The sequence below is a fragment of the Panthera pardus genome, unplaced genomic scaffold (genome assembly GCF_024362965.1).
Source record: "Panthera pardus isolate Hobbes unplaced genomic scaffold, ASM2436296v1 HiC_scaffold_17, whole genome shotgun sequence".
Lineage (NCBI taxonomy): Eukaryota > Metazoa > Chordata > Mammalia > Carnivora > Felidae > Panthera > Panthera pardus.
The window spans coordinates 110,041,038-110,054,886 of record NW_026526732.1 but is presented as its reverse complement, the minus strand read 5'-3'; the positions used below and the strand labels follow the sequence as shown (position 1 = coordinate 110,054,886).

Genomic DNA, 13,849 nt, shown 5'->3' with positions numbered 1-13,849 from the left:
CCTTTCTCTTCCTGAAAGCAGGAGAGAAAATCCCCATATGGAAGATGTCATCCCTCTACCAAGAGGAAAGTCATATTTTTGCCACGTTGGATCATCAAAGCTGGGAGAACTCTGTACAAACCTTGTAAACTAATGCTTATCTTCCTAGTTACTTCCCCACAATTAACTGCCCGGCCGCCAGCCCCCTTGCCTTGTCCTGTTTTCACAGTTTACTCTTCTTTGTCCAGCTCGGTACATAAGTGTTCAAGTCCAATTGCCTCTTTGGGTGTTCATTTCCTTAGGAGGGCGCCTTTGTCCCGGAAAACACATTGGTGTACCTCAATGACTATATATAAAGATATATATGTATTCATGTAAATATAAATGAATTGTATGCTCTTTTCCCATGAACCTGTTTTATGTCAATTTAATTCTTAGGCCTGCTAAAACCCCTAAGAAAGCAGAGGTAAAATTTTATCTCCCCTACACCAGAAGATACTTCTAGGAAGAAAGAAAAATCAGGACAAAGGCTCTGAGCCCGGAACATGCTTGCTCCACTCCACAAGCAGCAAAAAGGTCAGTGAGGACAAAGAAATGGGAGAGTGAGTGAGGTGAGAGGGTGGCCGAGGGCCAGATCACGTAAAGCCATCTTGGGTAGAGTGACAAACTCATCCTGTTTGCTTGGGACTTTCCCCAAGGTTGAGCACTGAAAGCTCCCTATCCCAGAAACCCCTCCAACTCAGGCAAGCTGGACTTATTGGCTACTGTGCTTGTAGGCTGTGACAAAGACACTGGCTTTTATTATGAAGAAGGAACACCGCTGGAATGTTCTGGGCAGATGGTGGACACGACATCTATTGAAAGGATCGCTCCTTCTGTGTGGCTGAGAAAAAAACCAGCCATCAGAAGTGGAAACAGAAAGACTAGTTAGGACTCATTATGGTCATCTGGACAAAAGGTGATTGTGGCTTGTCCAGGAGTAGAAGCAGAGGATGTCGGCAAAGGTGCTCTGATTGATTTGGAAGATAGAGCTGACTGGGTTGGATGAAAGTTAAGAGAAAGAGCTCAGACAGGACCGCATGTTTTCTGAGCTGAGCCCCCGGAAGAATGGAGTTCCATCTATTGAGGTGGGGAATACTGAAGGAGGAACAGATTTGGGGTTTATGCGTTAAGATACCTAATGTGGACAAGTTTGAGATGTCCATTAGATATTCAAGTAGATATATCAGATATACAGGTGGATATGCGACAAGCTTCATTATGAAGCTCGAAGTGGGTGGAAGGAAACTGATAAAATTTTAGAGGTGATAAGGCCACCCTCCTAAAAACAACCAGTGGGATTGAGAGAGAAGCTGACACTCTCACAGCTTTTAAGTGTCACTACAAGCTGGCCGGACACTCAGAGATAGGCCATCGAGTTCTCCTGTTGAGCAGCAACTATTTCACAGAACACAGAGCAAATCAATAGCGAGACAAAGAACAGAGAAGGGGCCAGGAAATGAGCCCAAATGCACTCCAGGTTGCTTTATCCTTTAGTAGGTCTCTGTAGCAGCCCATTTATGACGGACTGTGTGTATCCCCTACAAATTCGTATGTTGAAATGTTAACCCCCAATATGATGGTATTAAGAGATTGGGCACTTGGGTGGTGATCAGGCCATGGCGGTGGAGCACTCATGAATGGAATTAGTGCCTTTTATATAATAAGAGATCCCAGAAAGCTCTCTGGTCCTTCCCTCTGCCATCTGCAGACACAGTAAGATAGGTCTGTGAACCAGGAAATGGGTTCTCACCAGACACCAAATCTTGTCTGAGTCTTCCAGAACCTTGATCTTAACTCCCAGCCTCCAGAGCTGTGAGAAATCAATATTCGTTGTTAGCCACAGAGTCTATGGTATTTTTGCTATAGCAGCCTGCACTCAGACCACCACTTCAAGGATATCCAATCCCTTCTTTTTAATTTTTAATGTTTACTTATTTATTTTTTTTGAGACAGAGAGAGACAGAGCATGAACGGGGGAGGGTCAGAGAGAGAGGGAGAAGTATCCGAAGCAGGCTCCAGGCTCTGAGCTGTCAGAACCGAGCCAGACGCGGGGTTCCAATTCACACACCGTAAGATCATGACCTGAGCCAAAGTTGGACCCTCAACTAACTGAGCCACCCAGGTGCCCCAATCCCTTCTGATGACAATTTATATTTCCACTCATTTACCATTACAACGTACAGTAATAAATGGTGTTGAAAGTCTTGATCTCATTGTCTTACCATTTACACTTACATTGTCTTACCAAATTTTTCTTTAAACCAGACCTCTCCCTTGGAACTCAAGAATCTTCCAATTGCCTATTCAAGTATCTTCTTGTGTCAGAGACATGTTAGCAGAGTAACCAGCCAGCAGAGTTTTAAGCAAATGTCAATATATTTCTTAAGCATTAAATCAATGTTGACTATTCCGTTGTGACTTATCAATTGGAGGACATACTTCAAAACTTTTTATAACCATGTTTGAAATGTTCATTAAAATAAAACAACCTTACATTTTTAAAAATATTTACTCATTTCTGAGAGACAGAGACAGAGTGCAAGCAGGGGTGGGGCAGAGAGAGAGAGGGAGACAGAATCCAAAGCAGGCTCCAGGCTCTGAGCTGTCAGCACAGAGCCCGACGCGGGGCTCGAACTGAAATCATGACCTGAGCAGAAGTCAGATGCGTTTATCTGAGTCACCCAGGTGCCCCAACAACCTTAGAGTTTATACAGGAGGCAGGAGGGAAACGAACCGGACAAAGGGAAGAAGGGGGAAGGTCCAAGACAGTCACCAGAGCCAGTGACCTGAGGAGGCGGCTTTCTCCCTCAGCCCCTCGAATTTGCGCCCTGTTGGAGACCTCAAGGCTCCCAGTAGCCAGAGACCTGAAGAACGGACTCCCTTTAATCTAGTAAATGGCAATTTCCCCAAGCCAAAGGTTTAGCGAAGGCGCGCGGCCTGTGGACGCAAACCTGCAATGCCAAGGCATCTTAAGCTCAAAGACACCGTCTGCGGAAGGCTGTGGGCCGACCTCACCCTCACCGGCTCCAACTCCGGAGATAGAGGTGGCGGATGCCAGCGCGGACGGGGAAAGCCTGTGTCGTCCTCTGTCCGGGCATCGCTGGGGGCAATCACACGATAACGAAGAGACTTCTCGGGCCATCCCTGGCTTCCAGAGGCGGGAGCACGCTCTGGGAATTAGTACGGATATCCACCGGAGCCTCCCCGGACCAACGCATTCGACAGCGACTGAAGCACGGCGGCCAGCCAGGATGGCCTCTTGGGGGAAAACGACGAGGGGGAGGCCGACTCCTTCCCCAGAAAGCCGTGGGCCGGGGCCTTCAGACGCCTCCCCATTGGCTTCCCTCGGCCAGCCCCTGCTCCGGATTGGCCCGCGGCCTGCGCCTCGCACTGTGCTGCGAGCTGATTGGTGGAGAGGGAGAATGGAGTCTGCTTATGCGTAAAACGAAAGCCGAAGCCTTAGCAGGTAGGCCGGATGGGCCTTCCCAACATGAGCACAACTGGAGAGTGGGAAAGAGGAGACGCGTACAACTCTTTTGAGAGTAAGTGGGCGGCCCTGAAAAGGACCTTTTATAGAGAAAAAGTGGGGATGAAGGCTTAACCCCCGAAGCCGTAGAGGGTGCGGCCCTGGCGCTTGAGCGCGTACACCACGTCCATGGCCGTGACCGTCTTGCGCTTGGCGTGCTCCGTGTAGGTGACGGCGTCCCGGATCACGTTCTCCAGGAACACCTTGAGCACCCCGCGGGTCTCCTCGTAGATGAGGCCGGAGATGCGCTTGACGCCGCCGCGCCGGGCCAGCCGCCGGATGGCGGGCTTGGTGATGCCCTGGATGTTGTCGCGCAGCACCTTGCGGTGGCGCTTAGCGCCCCCTTTGCCTAGACCCTTCCCGCCTTTGCCCCGGCCTGACATAGCTGCCTAAGCACGTTCTGTGAGTAAGTCACAGCGGTGGCCCCACTGGCCCGAAAGGCGTTATTATAAGCAGTCGTCGGACCTGATTGAGAACTGACCGCGCGGGCGGGAACCGAGGCGCCCAGACCGCACGCCGGGCTCCGCCCCTCTCTGGGCTGAGAGCCAATGACGGTGTGGGGGAGGGAACGGAGTGAGGAGTTTCAGTTTTAAACTCTAGATTTTTCTGAAACCGTTGATATTTGTATCTGAAATTATATCTTCCCGTGAGAATGTTCACAGGGGCTAATTTTTTTTTTTATAAGCAAGTGCTGTACTTTCTCCTTCAGAAGGGGATGATTGGGAAGGGTACCCTAGGACGCCACCCCAAAATAGGAGTGGGGAGCTCAGGCACACCTTCCCCAAACATGCCCCGTGCGTGTGAACGGTACAGTATACGCCGCCCGCACATAGGCCTGTCTGACATAAGGGCTATTTCTGAGCAGTTTAGAGAAATACCAGACGCAGGAGAATCTCTAAAACCAGAGGAGAACTCACACTTTCTTAAGGGGAATTTCACATTTATGAAGGAGATCTCAATCGGTGTCTCCCTCTCTGTGCCAGAAAGAGAAGGACGACTAGATCAGCACAGAAACTTGTCCATGGAGAAAGCCCGGCCTTGATTCTGCAGAACAACCTTGCCTTGTTTACTGTCCTTTTCCTGGGAGCCCATAACTGGCTCCCTGTGCACGCCCCTCCCGCATGACATCTTTTGTCTTTAGTGGAAGATCGTATGTAACGGGGTGGCTTGGGCCTTTTCAGGTGTTCTTCTCAGTTTTTCAGAGTCTCTCTTTCCCATGTATACCTGAGGTATATATATCATTAAACCTCTGTTTTTCTGTCCTTAATCTGCCTTTTATGGCAGGGTCTAGGCCAAAAACTCAAAAGGGCAGGGGAAGTCATTTTTCCTCTATTATAGCGGTTTGACATTGTAAAGTTGCCCTTCATTTTCTTTATCTGTTAAGGTGGAGCGATGATAGTACTCAGGGAACTTTTGTAAAGATTGAAATTACCTAACGTAAGCAGAAGGCTAGAACAGAGATTGGCGCAAAGACATAAATATGGCTGGTTTTTTGTTGGTATTGTTGCTTAAAGAACCTGTCCGGAGTTAGGATGTTGCCCTGAGCCTTCATTGTCAGGCTTTTACTCGTGACACAATACAGGCAACACAGATACGTATATAATAGCGAAGTTTGTTTTTTTTTTTTTTTAATCACATTTAATAAAGTACAAGACATTGATGGATTCTGGGTTTCTTGGTTTTGTTTTCTTTTCAATTGAAGTATAGTGGCTTACAATAGTATACTAGTGTATAACGTAGTGAATTGACAATCATATACATTATGAAATGCTCATCATGATGTGTCGCTACCATACAAAGTTGTTACAATAGGATCATATTCCCTATGCTGTGCTTTTCGTCCTTGTCACTTATTTATTGTATAACTGGATGTTTTTCCTTCTTAATCACCTTTACCTTCTTTGCCTCTTACCCCTCGCCCCTAAACTACCATTTGTTCTCCATATTTATCTCTGTTTGCTGTTGTCGTCGACGCTGTTTTAGACTCCACCTGTAAGTGAAGTCGTATGGTATTTGTCTTTCTCTGCCTGACTTGTTTCATTTAGCCTAATACCCTCTAAGTCCATCCATGTTGTGAATACCAAGATTTCATTCTTTGTATGACTAATGTCCCATTTTATATGCAAATGACCTCTGAACAATGCAGGGCTTGGGGGGCTGATTCTTGCACAGTTGAAAATCCAGATATAACTTGTGACCACCCCCCGCCCAAACTACCAATACCATACTGTTGATTAGAAGCCTTACTGGTGACATAAAGTCTATTAATATGTATTTGGTATATGTATTATATATTGTATTCTTATTATAAAGTAAACCAGAGAAAAGAAAATGTTATTAAGAAAACATAAGGAAGAGAAAAACCTTTGCAGTACTGTGTTGTATTTGTTATAAAACTCTGCAAATAAGTGGACACATGCATTTTGAATCCATATTGTCAGCTCTATGTAAGACGCCGTCTTTATTCCCTCACCTAGTGACTGACAGGCTGTTGTTTTTCTGTGCATACATGACATGTTAAATATGGTTGCCTGAGAATATCCCTAGGTGCCCTTTCCAAAGGGGCATTGACAAGTAGTGTTCCTTCCTGGCTCTCCGGCAGCCGAATCTGGAGTACAATTCACATTTCTACACTGACTTCCCACTGTGGTGTTAAATTTCAGACACTCACGGATTAGTAAGTCACTTCTACTGGGATGACTGGAAGGGCTACTACTAAATCTTTAACTCTGGAAAATACACCCTGACCTTGGCCTCCTTCCTCCTCTCTTCTGAAAGTCTGTATAAACCAAAAGTTCGAGAGCCAGCAGTAGTAGCGGTGAATTTCAGCATGTGGTGTCGTATCACCATGGTGTCTGGGAAAGAAAAACCGTGTTTCATGGAGGACCTTCCAACAGCCATTTAAAAAATACAATCTGTATGTCAAACGCCTTTTTTCCCCTCCAGCATGACCATAGGCACTCCGCTAATAGAAAGTAATAAATGCTTCATGCAGTGATATTAAAATGTGGGCACAGCTCCCCTCCCAATATATTCAGTAAATTTTCTTTTTTCCCCCCCACACCTTAGCTCTTACTCCTAACATTTGTGGCCTACATCTGAGATGGGAGTTGATGCACTGACCCAAATCAGGTGGACGACCATCAACAAAAACCAAGATTCACCTTGAACTGTGAGGTTTGCTTGGATGGCTTTACATTCCTGGATTTTGATAAAACAACTTTGACTTTCCAAAATATTTGCAATATTTATGACTGAATTTCCTCCATTCTTTGATTTTAGAATATCTGCTGAAGTTGCATTTCCAAACTGGGCCGAGTCTATTCAATAGTCATGCCCAAGGAAAAGGACATTTAGCGGGGAAAGTTTGAGTTTTTATTTCAATTTTCAAGGAAATGTTAGAGTATAAGGGAAAATCACACACAGCTCAGGAAAATTCATAGCATTTCTCCAGTGCCACGTGTCCAAAAATCAACTACTATGATCCCAGTAACTATGATACCCACTAAGGTGGGTAGTGTTATTCCCTATTTTTCTGATGATGGAGAAATCAATTTGTGTCAGACGATACGGTAAGTGGTAACACTGCGATTTGAACGTGGGCAATCTGATATCTAAATGCTGCCCTGTGCTTCCAGTTTCCAGAGTACTCCTGCAGAAAGATTAACAACGTTATGGATTCTAAGACAGTGCTATCCTTATTCACCAGACACTGGGCAGTTTTTCTGTTGAGGGGCTCAAGTAAATGAAGACTTAGAACCAAATCCACATTCCTTGACTGGGAAGGGGATGGGGGAGGGCAGGGGCAGCCAATCTGAGCCACTGTCCCCTGGCCATCCCACCCTCAGACAGCAATGGGCACTTGTACCTTTTTAAAGCTATCCTTTCAGGCCCTGTGCCTTAAACACCCTTTTTCTAACAGATACATAGCATATCGAGGAAAAAGCCAAACAATGTACATAAAAGCCAGCACAGCGATAAGAAAAACCAAGATATTTCGACTTCAGCTGGGGCCCAGATGTGGGCTGGGGCAGGGGACAGACCCTGGCTCAAGCCAAGGGCATCATTGAGACCTTTTACATGGATAACAAAGGTCTGTGCCAGACAATTACATGTAGGAGAGCCTGGAAATTTAAATAAAACTACAACGCAATGACACGCGTGTACGTGTGCACACACACACACACACACACACACATACACAAATAGAAACATCCAACCTTATTACTTAGAAAAATGCAAATATTTTGTAAAGTCAAAGTTGTTTTATCAAAATCCAGGAATGTAAAGCCATCCAAGCAAACCACACAATTCAAGGTGTATCTTTTTTGTTGATGGTTGTCCACCTGATTTAGGTCGATGCATCAACTCCCATCTCCGGTGAAGCCCAGAAGTATTAGGGGTAAGAGCAAAGGTGTGGGGAAAACTGAAGCGAAGCCTTTGGAATTTGGAGCTGTCATTATTCAGTATTCTGTATTGCTCTGAAGTTTGAGTTATGTATAGTGTAAACGCTATGATCTTTGAAGTGTTTCCTGATAGTTGGGGATGTAATCTAAAACTCAAATTTCTTAGAGGCAAAATTAGGCACTTTCAAAGTGGGCAGTTCACGTACCCGGCTACTGGTTCAAGGTCGTCCCCTTTTCGGAAAAGGCACACGAATATAGTCTAGGGAAGTGGGTTGACAGGATCATAGGCAGTCGGTTAAATGGTTTTCGAAAACGGACCCTTTTGCGGGTAGAAGTACCGTAAGAACAACCAGATTTCAAGTAATGCTTAGTATGGCCATGGTCACCTAAACACCATCTAAAGGTTCACAGCCACTTTTGTTGAGCTAATTGGGTGGCTCTGAAAAGAGCCTTTGGGTTTAAGGTCGGCGATCCTTCGTTAATAGTTTAGGCCCGCTCCCCGCGGATGCGGCGCGCCAGCTGGATGTCCTTGGGCATGATGGTGACGCGCTTGGCGTGGATGGCGCACAGGTTGGTGTCCTCGAAGAGCCCCACCAGGTAGGCCTCGCACGCCTCCTGCAGCGCCATCACGGCCGAGCTCTGGAAGCGCAGGTCGGTCTTGAAGTCCTGCGCGATCTCGCGCACCAGCCGCTGGAACGGCAGCTTGCGGATCAGCAGCTCGGTGGACTTCTGGTAGCGGCGGATCTCGCGCAGGGCCACCGTGCCGGGCCGGTAGCGGTGCGGCTTCTTGACGCCGCCGGTGGCCGGCGCGCTCTTGCGGGCCGCCTTGGTGGCCAGCTGCTTGCGCGGGGCCTTGCCGCCCGTCGACTTGCGCGCCGTCTGCTTCGTGCGAGCCATCCCCCAAGCAGGCCGAGAGTGTCTTCACCGAAAGCGGTGAGAGGCACACAGCCCTCCTTCTTTTATACAGCCGGACCGCCAACCATTGGACCCAAGAGCATTCAAAAGTTCCCGCGCCCTCCTCGGATTGGTCCAGCTCCGTGCGGGGAGCCCGGATTAAGAGTTGCTTTCAGGTTGGTGAATGACTCTTAAGCCCCGCCCTTAAATGTGGTTACTCTGACGTCATTTATTTACCCTTTCGTTCCTACATCCACTGTGAACAAAAATCTTGCACAGAAAGCTGCAGATATTTTAAAGTGTAAAGTAAGGTAATCATGCAAAGCCACATAGGGACTTCCAATGGATGTTTTGTTGTCTTTAGAGAGAAACCATCAAGATATTCTGCAGGTGTTTAGGTAAATACATGGGCTGCCTCTAAAATGACATTCAGAATTTTCTTGGGCGTGGCACAAATATTGTGGAGAGTTAGTAAAATGCTCCTCATTTGCAAGCATGAATTATCAAGGAACTAGGACTTAGCCTCACTGCTTCAGCAAACATGGCTTCACAAACTGGGATTTTAATGGATGTATTCCATAAAATGAAGAATCTTAATCTAGGGACTTTCACTATTATTTCCTTCTCCAAGCTACTGTCGTTGCGAAAAACTTTCAAACTTCATCTGTGGAATATACCAATGCCCTTTTCTGCTTGACTAGAAATTAATGCGCCCTACACGGTCAAACACGGTCAATGGGGTTAGCAACGTTTACACTAATTTCCCGTGTTGCTTTAGCCTCGAAACTGTGAAAGCATTTCTGTGGGAGCAAAGCCTTCCAGGTGTAACTGTGACATTTCACCTCCCATGTTTTTAAATGCTCCTAATAGTTCAAAGCACAGCTCTTTCAAAGGAAACTGTGGGTGGCTCTTAAAAGAGCCTTTTAAGTAGTTAAGCGGACTTTCTCTTGATCAGGAAAAAAGCCTGTGTAAAAAAAGTCAACAGCTTATTTGCCCTTGGCCTTGTGGTGGCTCTCGGTCTTCTTGGGCAGCAGCACGGCCTGGATGTTGGGCAGGACGCCGCCCTGCGCGATGGTGACGCGGCCCAGCAGCTTGTTGAGCTCCTCGTCGTTGCGGATGGCCAGCTGCAGGTGGCGCGGGATGATGCGCGTCTTCTTGTTGTCGCGGGCCGCGTTGCCCGCCAGCTCCAGGATCTCGGCCGTCAGGTACTCCAGCACGGCCGCCAGGTACACCGGCGCGCCGGCCCCGACCCTTTCGGAGTAGTTGCCCTTGCGGAGCAGGCGGTGCACGCGGCCCACCGGGAACTGCAGACCGGCCCGCGACGAACGGGTCTTGGCCTTGGCGCGAGCCTTGCCGCCCTGCTTTCCACGTCCCGACATCACTAGCAGAAAAGGAAGCAAACGCCTTCAAAAGAAAACGCAAGCAGTATAGAGCTAGACTGAGAGCAAGAGAAGTATTTATACTAACGGGAGGTATGCTGAATACAAGCCTCCCATTGGCTCTTTTCAAGTAACCAATGAAAAAGCATAATCAGCATCCCTCATTTGCATAAAAGCCCTCCACCTAGCGGGAGGTTTTTGAATACTCCACTGTAATCTGGCGTGAAGAGCTTTTACGTTAGCACTAATAATTGAAACAGTTTGATTTTCTGAACAATACGAATTTAAAATCCAATCCGAAGCAGGAATGATTGTCCTCATTGCTCTGTCTTTTGGCTGTTTTTCCTTTTCCAGGATTGTGACTGTTTCTGGAAAGGAATAAACAGAACAATTCCTAAAATAGTTTACATTTAAAAAGTACGTCTGTGCCAACAGTTGCTTTAAGTCTCTGGACCTCACAAAATAACAGAAAGAAAGGAAACAAACAATTCTTTGTCAGAGCCCAAGCCTTAACAATGTCTGAGCAATGAAAAGTGTCTGAACAATGAAAACTAAAGGCAAGAACTGGCCCATCCTCTCCCTGACTCAAGACAGTAGGTCTTTTGTTTAAATCATTATCTTACACATGAGGTCTTATGGGATCACCTTGAAGGTAGGTAGAGTACTGTTTTCATTTTAGAGATTGCAAAACATAGAGACCCCGATTGTGAGTTTTTTGTGTCTTTGTCTTTACCGGCTCACACTGAATTAATGAGACTGATGTGGGAACCAGAGGCAAATGAAAAACTAACTTTCCTTTCTGCCTACAGCCTTTGCCATAGGCAGGGTGACATTCCTCTAGGAGCTCAGCTGCCTGGATGATGACACTGCTAAGAGCAAAAGGTAATCTTATCTTAACATTCACCCTACCCCCCAGGATCCTGTAAGTCTACTTTAACATATAAGAATTCTTTTGAAAACTTCCTTTATCTCTACCATCACAAGATACATGTTGGCACTCATACTCCAAGCTTATGGCCCACTGATAAACATCTGAAGGGTCTCATGACTGAGGTTTTACTAAACAGTATTAAATGACCTTTTGCTAACAGCAGTTAGCCTCTCGAGGCCCTGGAAACCCTGCTTCCAAAACTCCTTAGAGACTTATGCTATCCCTAACGCCCTCCCAACCTGAAGGTATATAACCAGTCACCCATCACAACCCCAGTGTAGCTCTTTCTGCCCCTGGGTCCTGTCCCCGTGCTTAAATACTACCACCTTTTTACACCAAAGGCGACTCAAGAATTCTTTTTTGGCCATCAGCTCTGGACCCCGCCACCACTCCAAAACTGCGTCAAGACCAAGGACTCCAAACTCCTGGTTGGGAAACTCGTTCCCCCCATTGCCATTCCCAACTCCTACCTTCTCCATTTTTTCACTTGGCTACAACACTTGCTTGGTTCGGAAAATTCTTCTGTCATCCTCCATATCCATAGCGTACTGCACCCCTCGTGGTTAGAGGGCCGAAACATTGCAACGCAAACACAAGAAGTCTTGGGACCTTTAGGAAATGAGGGAACAAATGCCCCACAACACTGAAATACACAAAAAAGATGATGTATTATAAACGCTGTGTTTATATGACTACAGTCTTTGCCTGGTCTTAGTGCTCATGTCAAGGAATATAGTAACATTGAGAGACATTGCTGGGAGGAATCTTGGTGTTTTTCCTCTTATGGTCCAGAAGATAGACCTTGATGGGGCCCAGAGGAAGGTGAACAGTAATTTCAGGAAGTTTTGCAGACTCAAGCCTACAGGTCTTCTGAGTCCCAAATAGGATGGTAAAAGGAACACGAACCTATGTGTGAGAAAAATCTACTCATAAGCCAACGGTCAGAGAAGCATCCTTTGATCCAGGGAACCAGGCAGGAGAGTCAAGATGTGCATCTTCCATTTTTTTTTCGCCTTCTCTTAAGTCTTCAGACACTTAGGACTCTTTCTCTTGACAATATTCACTCTCCTTTTAATTTTTCATCGTTATCTTCAGTGTCAATGACAGCAGTAAACAACAACCACAGGCTCAATGTCTTTGCAAGATGAAGATATAGAAGGTCTCAAATCCTGCCTCAAAGACTTGGCACTTTTTGAAAAGAGAAGGACTGTATGTCTGAAGATTAAATAGTACAGGATATTCTGCCTCCAAAAATGAAGTTGTGAGCAATCAGGAATATGAGAATGGGTGGCAGAGAGGGGTCATCACTGTGAATCAGAAGGGTCAAGAGAGTTCATGAGGGAGGTGAGTATTCAGCATTCATTCCACACATACTCATTGAATACCGACTAAATGCCAGAGAGTTCCAGGTCCACGGGACATGGCAGTGTCCATGGCAGATGGAAAACTGTACCCTTGCGGTGACGCCCTCCTAGCGTGGCGAGGTGCACAATGGGCTAAATGCACAGAAGAGGACAGTGCGGTTTTTGGTGACGAGCGGCATGGAGACAAAGTAGGAAAAGGGCATATCTGAGACACACGGGGATGGTCAGGGAGAGCGTCACCAGGAGGGTATGAATTCGGGTATGAGTTTCAGGTTTGAGTTCAAACCTGAAAGCGGTGAAGAAGCTAGCCAAGCAGGAAGAGTAAATGCTCCCATAAAAGCCCACGTGCATCCAAAGCCAAGGGAATGTCAGGAGCCGAGGGCCAGAGGTAGGACTGTTCTAATTTCCGGAATAAAGTAGGTCACTTTGGATGGAGGAAGGGGTATGTAGAATGCTAGGTAAAATAGGAGGCAAGATTAAAGCCTGCTTCAAAACCACAGAATAGAAGTTGGAGTACAGACATTCACAGCATCAGGAACCTGTACTCTATCAGATCGGGGACGAGAAGAAGGCTTCCGGTCATCTAGGTGACCCTGCGTCACGCAAGTCAGCAAACACAACACTACAACTGTCTGCAACAGTAGAACAGCTTGATGAAACCCTATCAGCACGTTCTCAAAATTGGCAAATTCTAGGCATTTGACTGAAAAATAACGTGCAGGGCAGATGTTGGGGAGAGAGACGGTGGGGGTAAACGCTTCCACGACAATGTGAGAGAAAAGTAATTTCCTCAGTAACAACTCTACTGCCTGGAGAGGACACTTTGATGCATATTGTTTTGTATGACAATGAAAGGAAGTAAATATCTGTTCTTTGCTCGATACAAATAAAAAAAAGTATAATGTGCCTTAAATACCCTTGAGAAAAGCTAGCCGACATTGAGGTTATTGTTGATGAAGTCCAGAACATGCCATCCCAAAATATGCAGCTCTGGCACATTGAGTAGTTTGAGTTAAAAGAAAAGAGCAACAGCAGGGACAGTCTCACTGTCTACCTTCTTTTCCTTAAAGAGGTCCTCCCTCTACCAGAAGCAAAGAGTCATTCTTCTCACAAAGGACAGGAAGTTGAGGCTCAGAGAAATCTGTGCAAACAAACATCATCTCCCAGTTAACTCCCCTAGTCCCAGCCCCTTCGCCGGTGACATTTTCTTAAGTTACCCTTCTTTGTCCAACACAGTATAGAAGCATTACCTTCTTAGAGCTTCTTTGGATTTTCGTTTTTCTTGTGAAAACTCCCATGTGCATGTAAACAAAAAGTAATAATTATAA

At 46.3% G+C, this 13,849-nt stretch overlaps 3 protein-coding genes across 3 annotated transcripts; all 3 read right to left on the bottom strand.

Moving 5' to 3' along the window:
* Positions 1-3,567: 3,567 nt before the first annotated feature.
* On the bottom strand, positions 3,568-3,948 carry LOC109252623 (histone H4). The gene has a single exon (XM_053905383.1). The coding sequence runs from the start codon at positions 3,928-3,930 to the stop codon at positions 3,619-3,621; it is 312 nt and encodes a 103-aa protein (XP_053761358.1). The 5' UTR covers positions 3,931-3,948; the 3' UTR covers positions 3,568-3,618.
* A 4,308-nt stretch (positions 3,949-8,256) lies between these two features.
* On the bottom strand, positions 8,257-9,481 carry LOC109252669 (histone H3.1). The gene has a single exon (XM_053905375.1). It carries the CDS (start codon positions 8,848-8,850, stop codon positions 8,440-8,442), a length of 411 nt encoding a protein of 136 aa, XP_053761350.1. The 5' UTR covers positions 8,851-9,481; the 3' UTR covers positions 8,257-8,439.
* A 266-nt stretch (positions 9,482-9,747) lies between these two features.
* Positions 9,748-10,248, bottom strand: LOC109252588 (histone H2A type 1-B). Its single transcript, XM_019425172.2, has one exon. It carries the CDS (start codon positions 10,224-10,226, stop codon positions 9,834-9,836), a length of 393 nt encoding a protein of 130 aa, XP_019280717.1. The 5' UTR covers positions 10,227-10,248; the 3' UTR covers positions 9,748-9,833.
* Positions 10,249-13,849: the final 3,601 nt, after the last annotated feature.

What these genes read in the sequence shown, in the direction of transcription:
- LOC109252623 (XM_053905383.1), bottom strand. Translation starts at nt 3,930, where the DNA reads ATGTCAGGCCGGGGCAAAGGCGGGAAGGGTCTAGGCAAAGGGGGCGCT.
- LOC109252669 (XM_053905375.1), bottom strand. Translation starts at nt 8,850, where the DNA reads ATGGCTCGCACGAAGCAGACGGCGCGCAAGTCGACGGGCGGCAAGGCC.
- LOC109252588 (XM_019425172.2), bottom strand. Translation starts at nt 10,226, where the DNA reads ATGTCGGGACGTGGAAAGCAGGGCGGCAAGGCTCGCGCCAAGGCCAAG.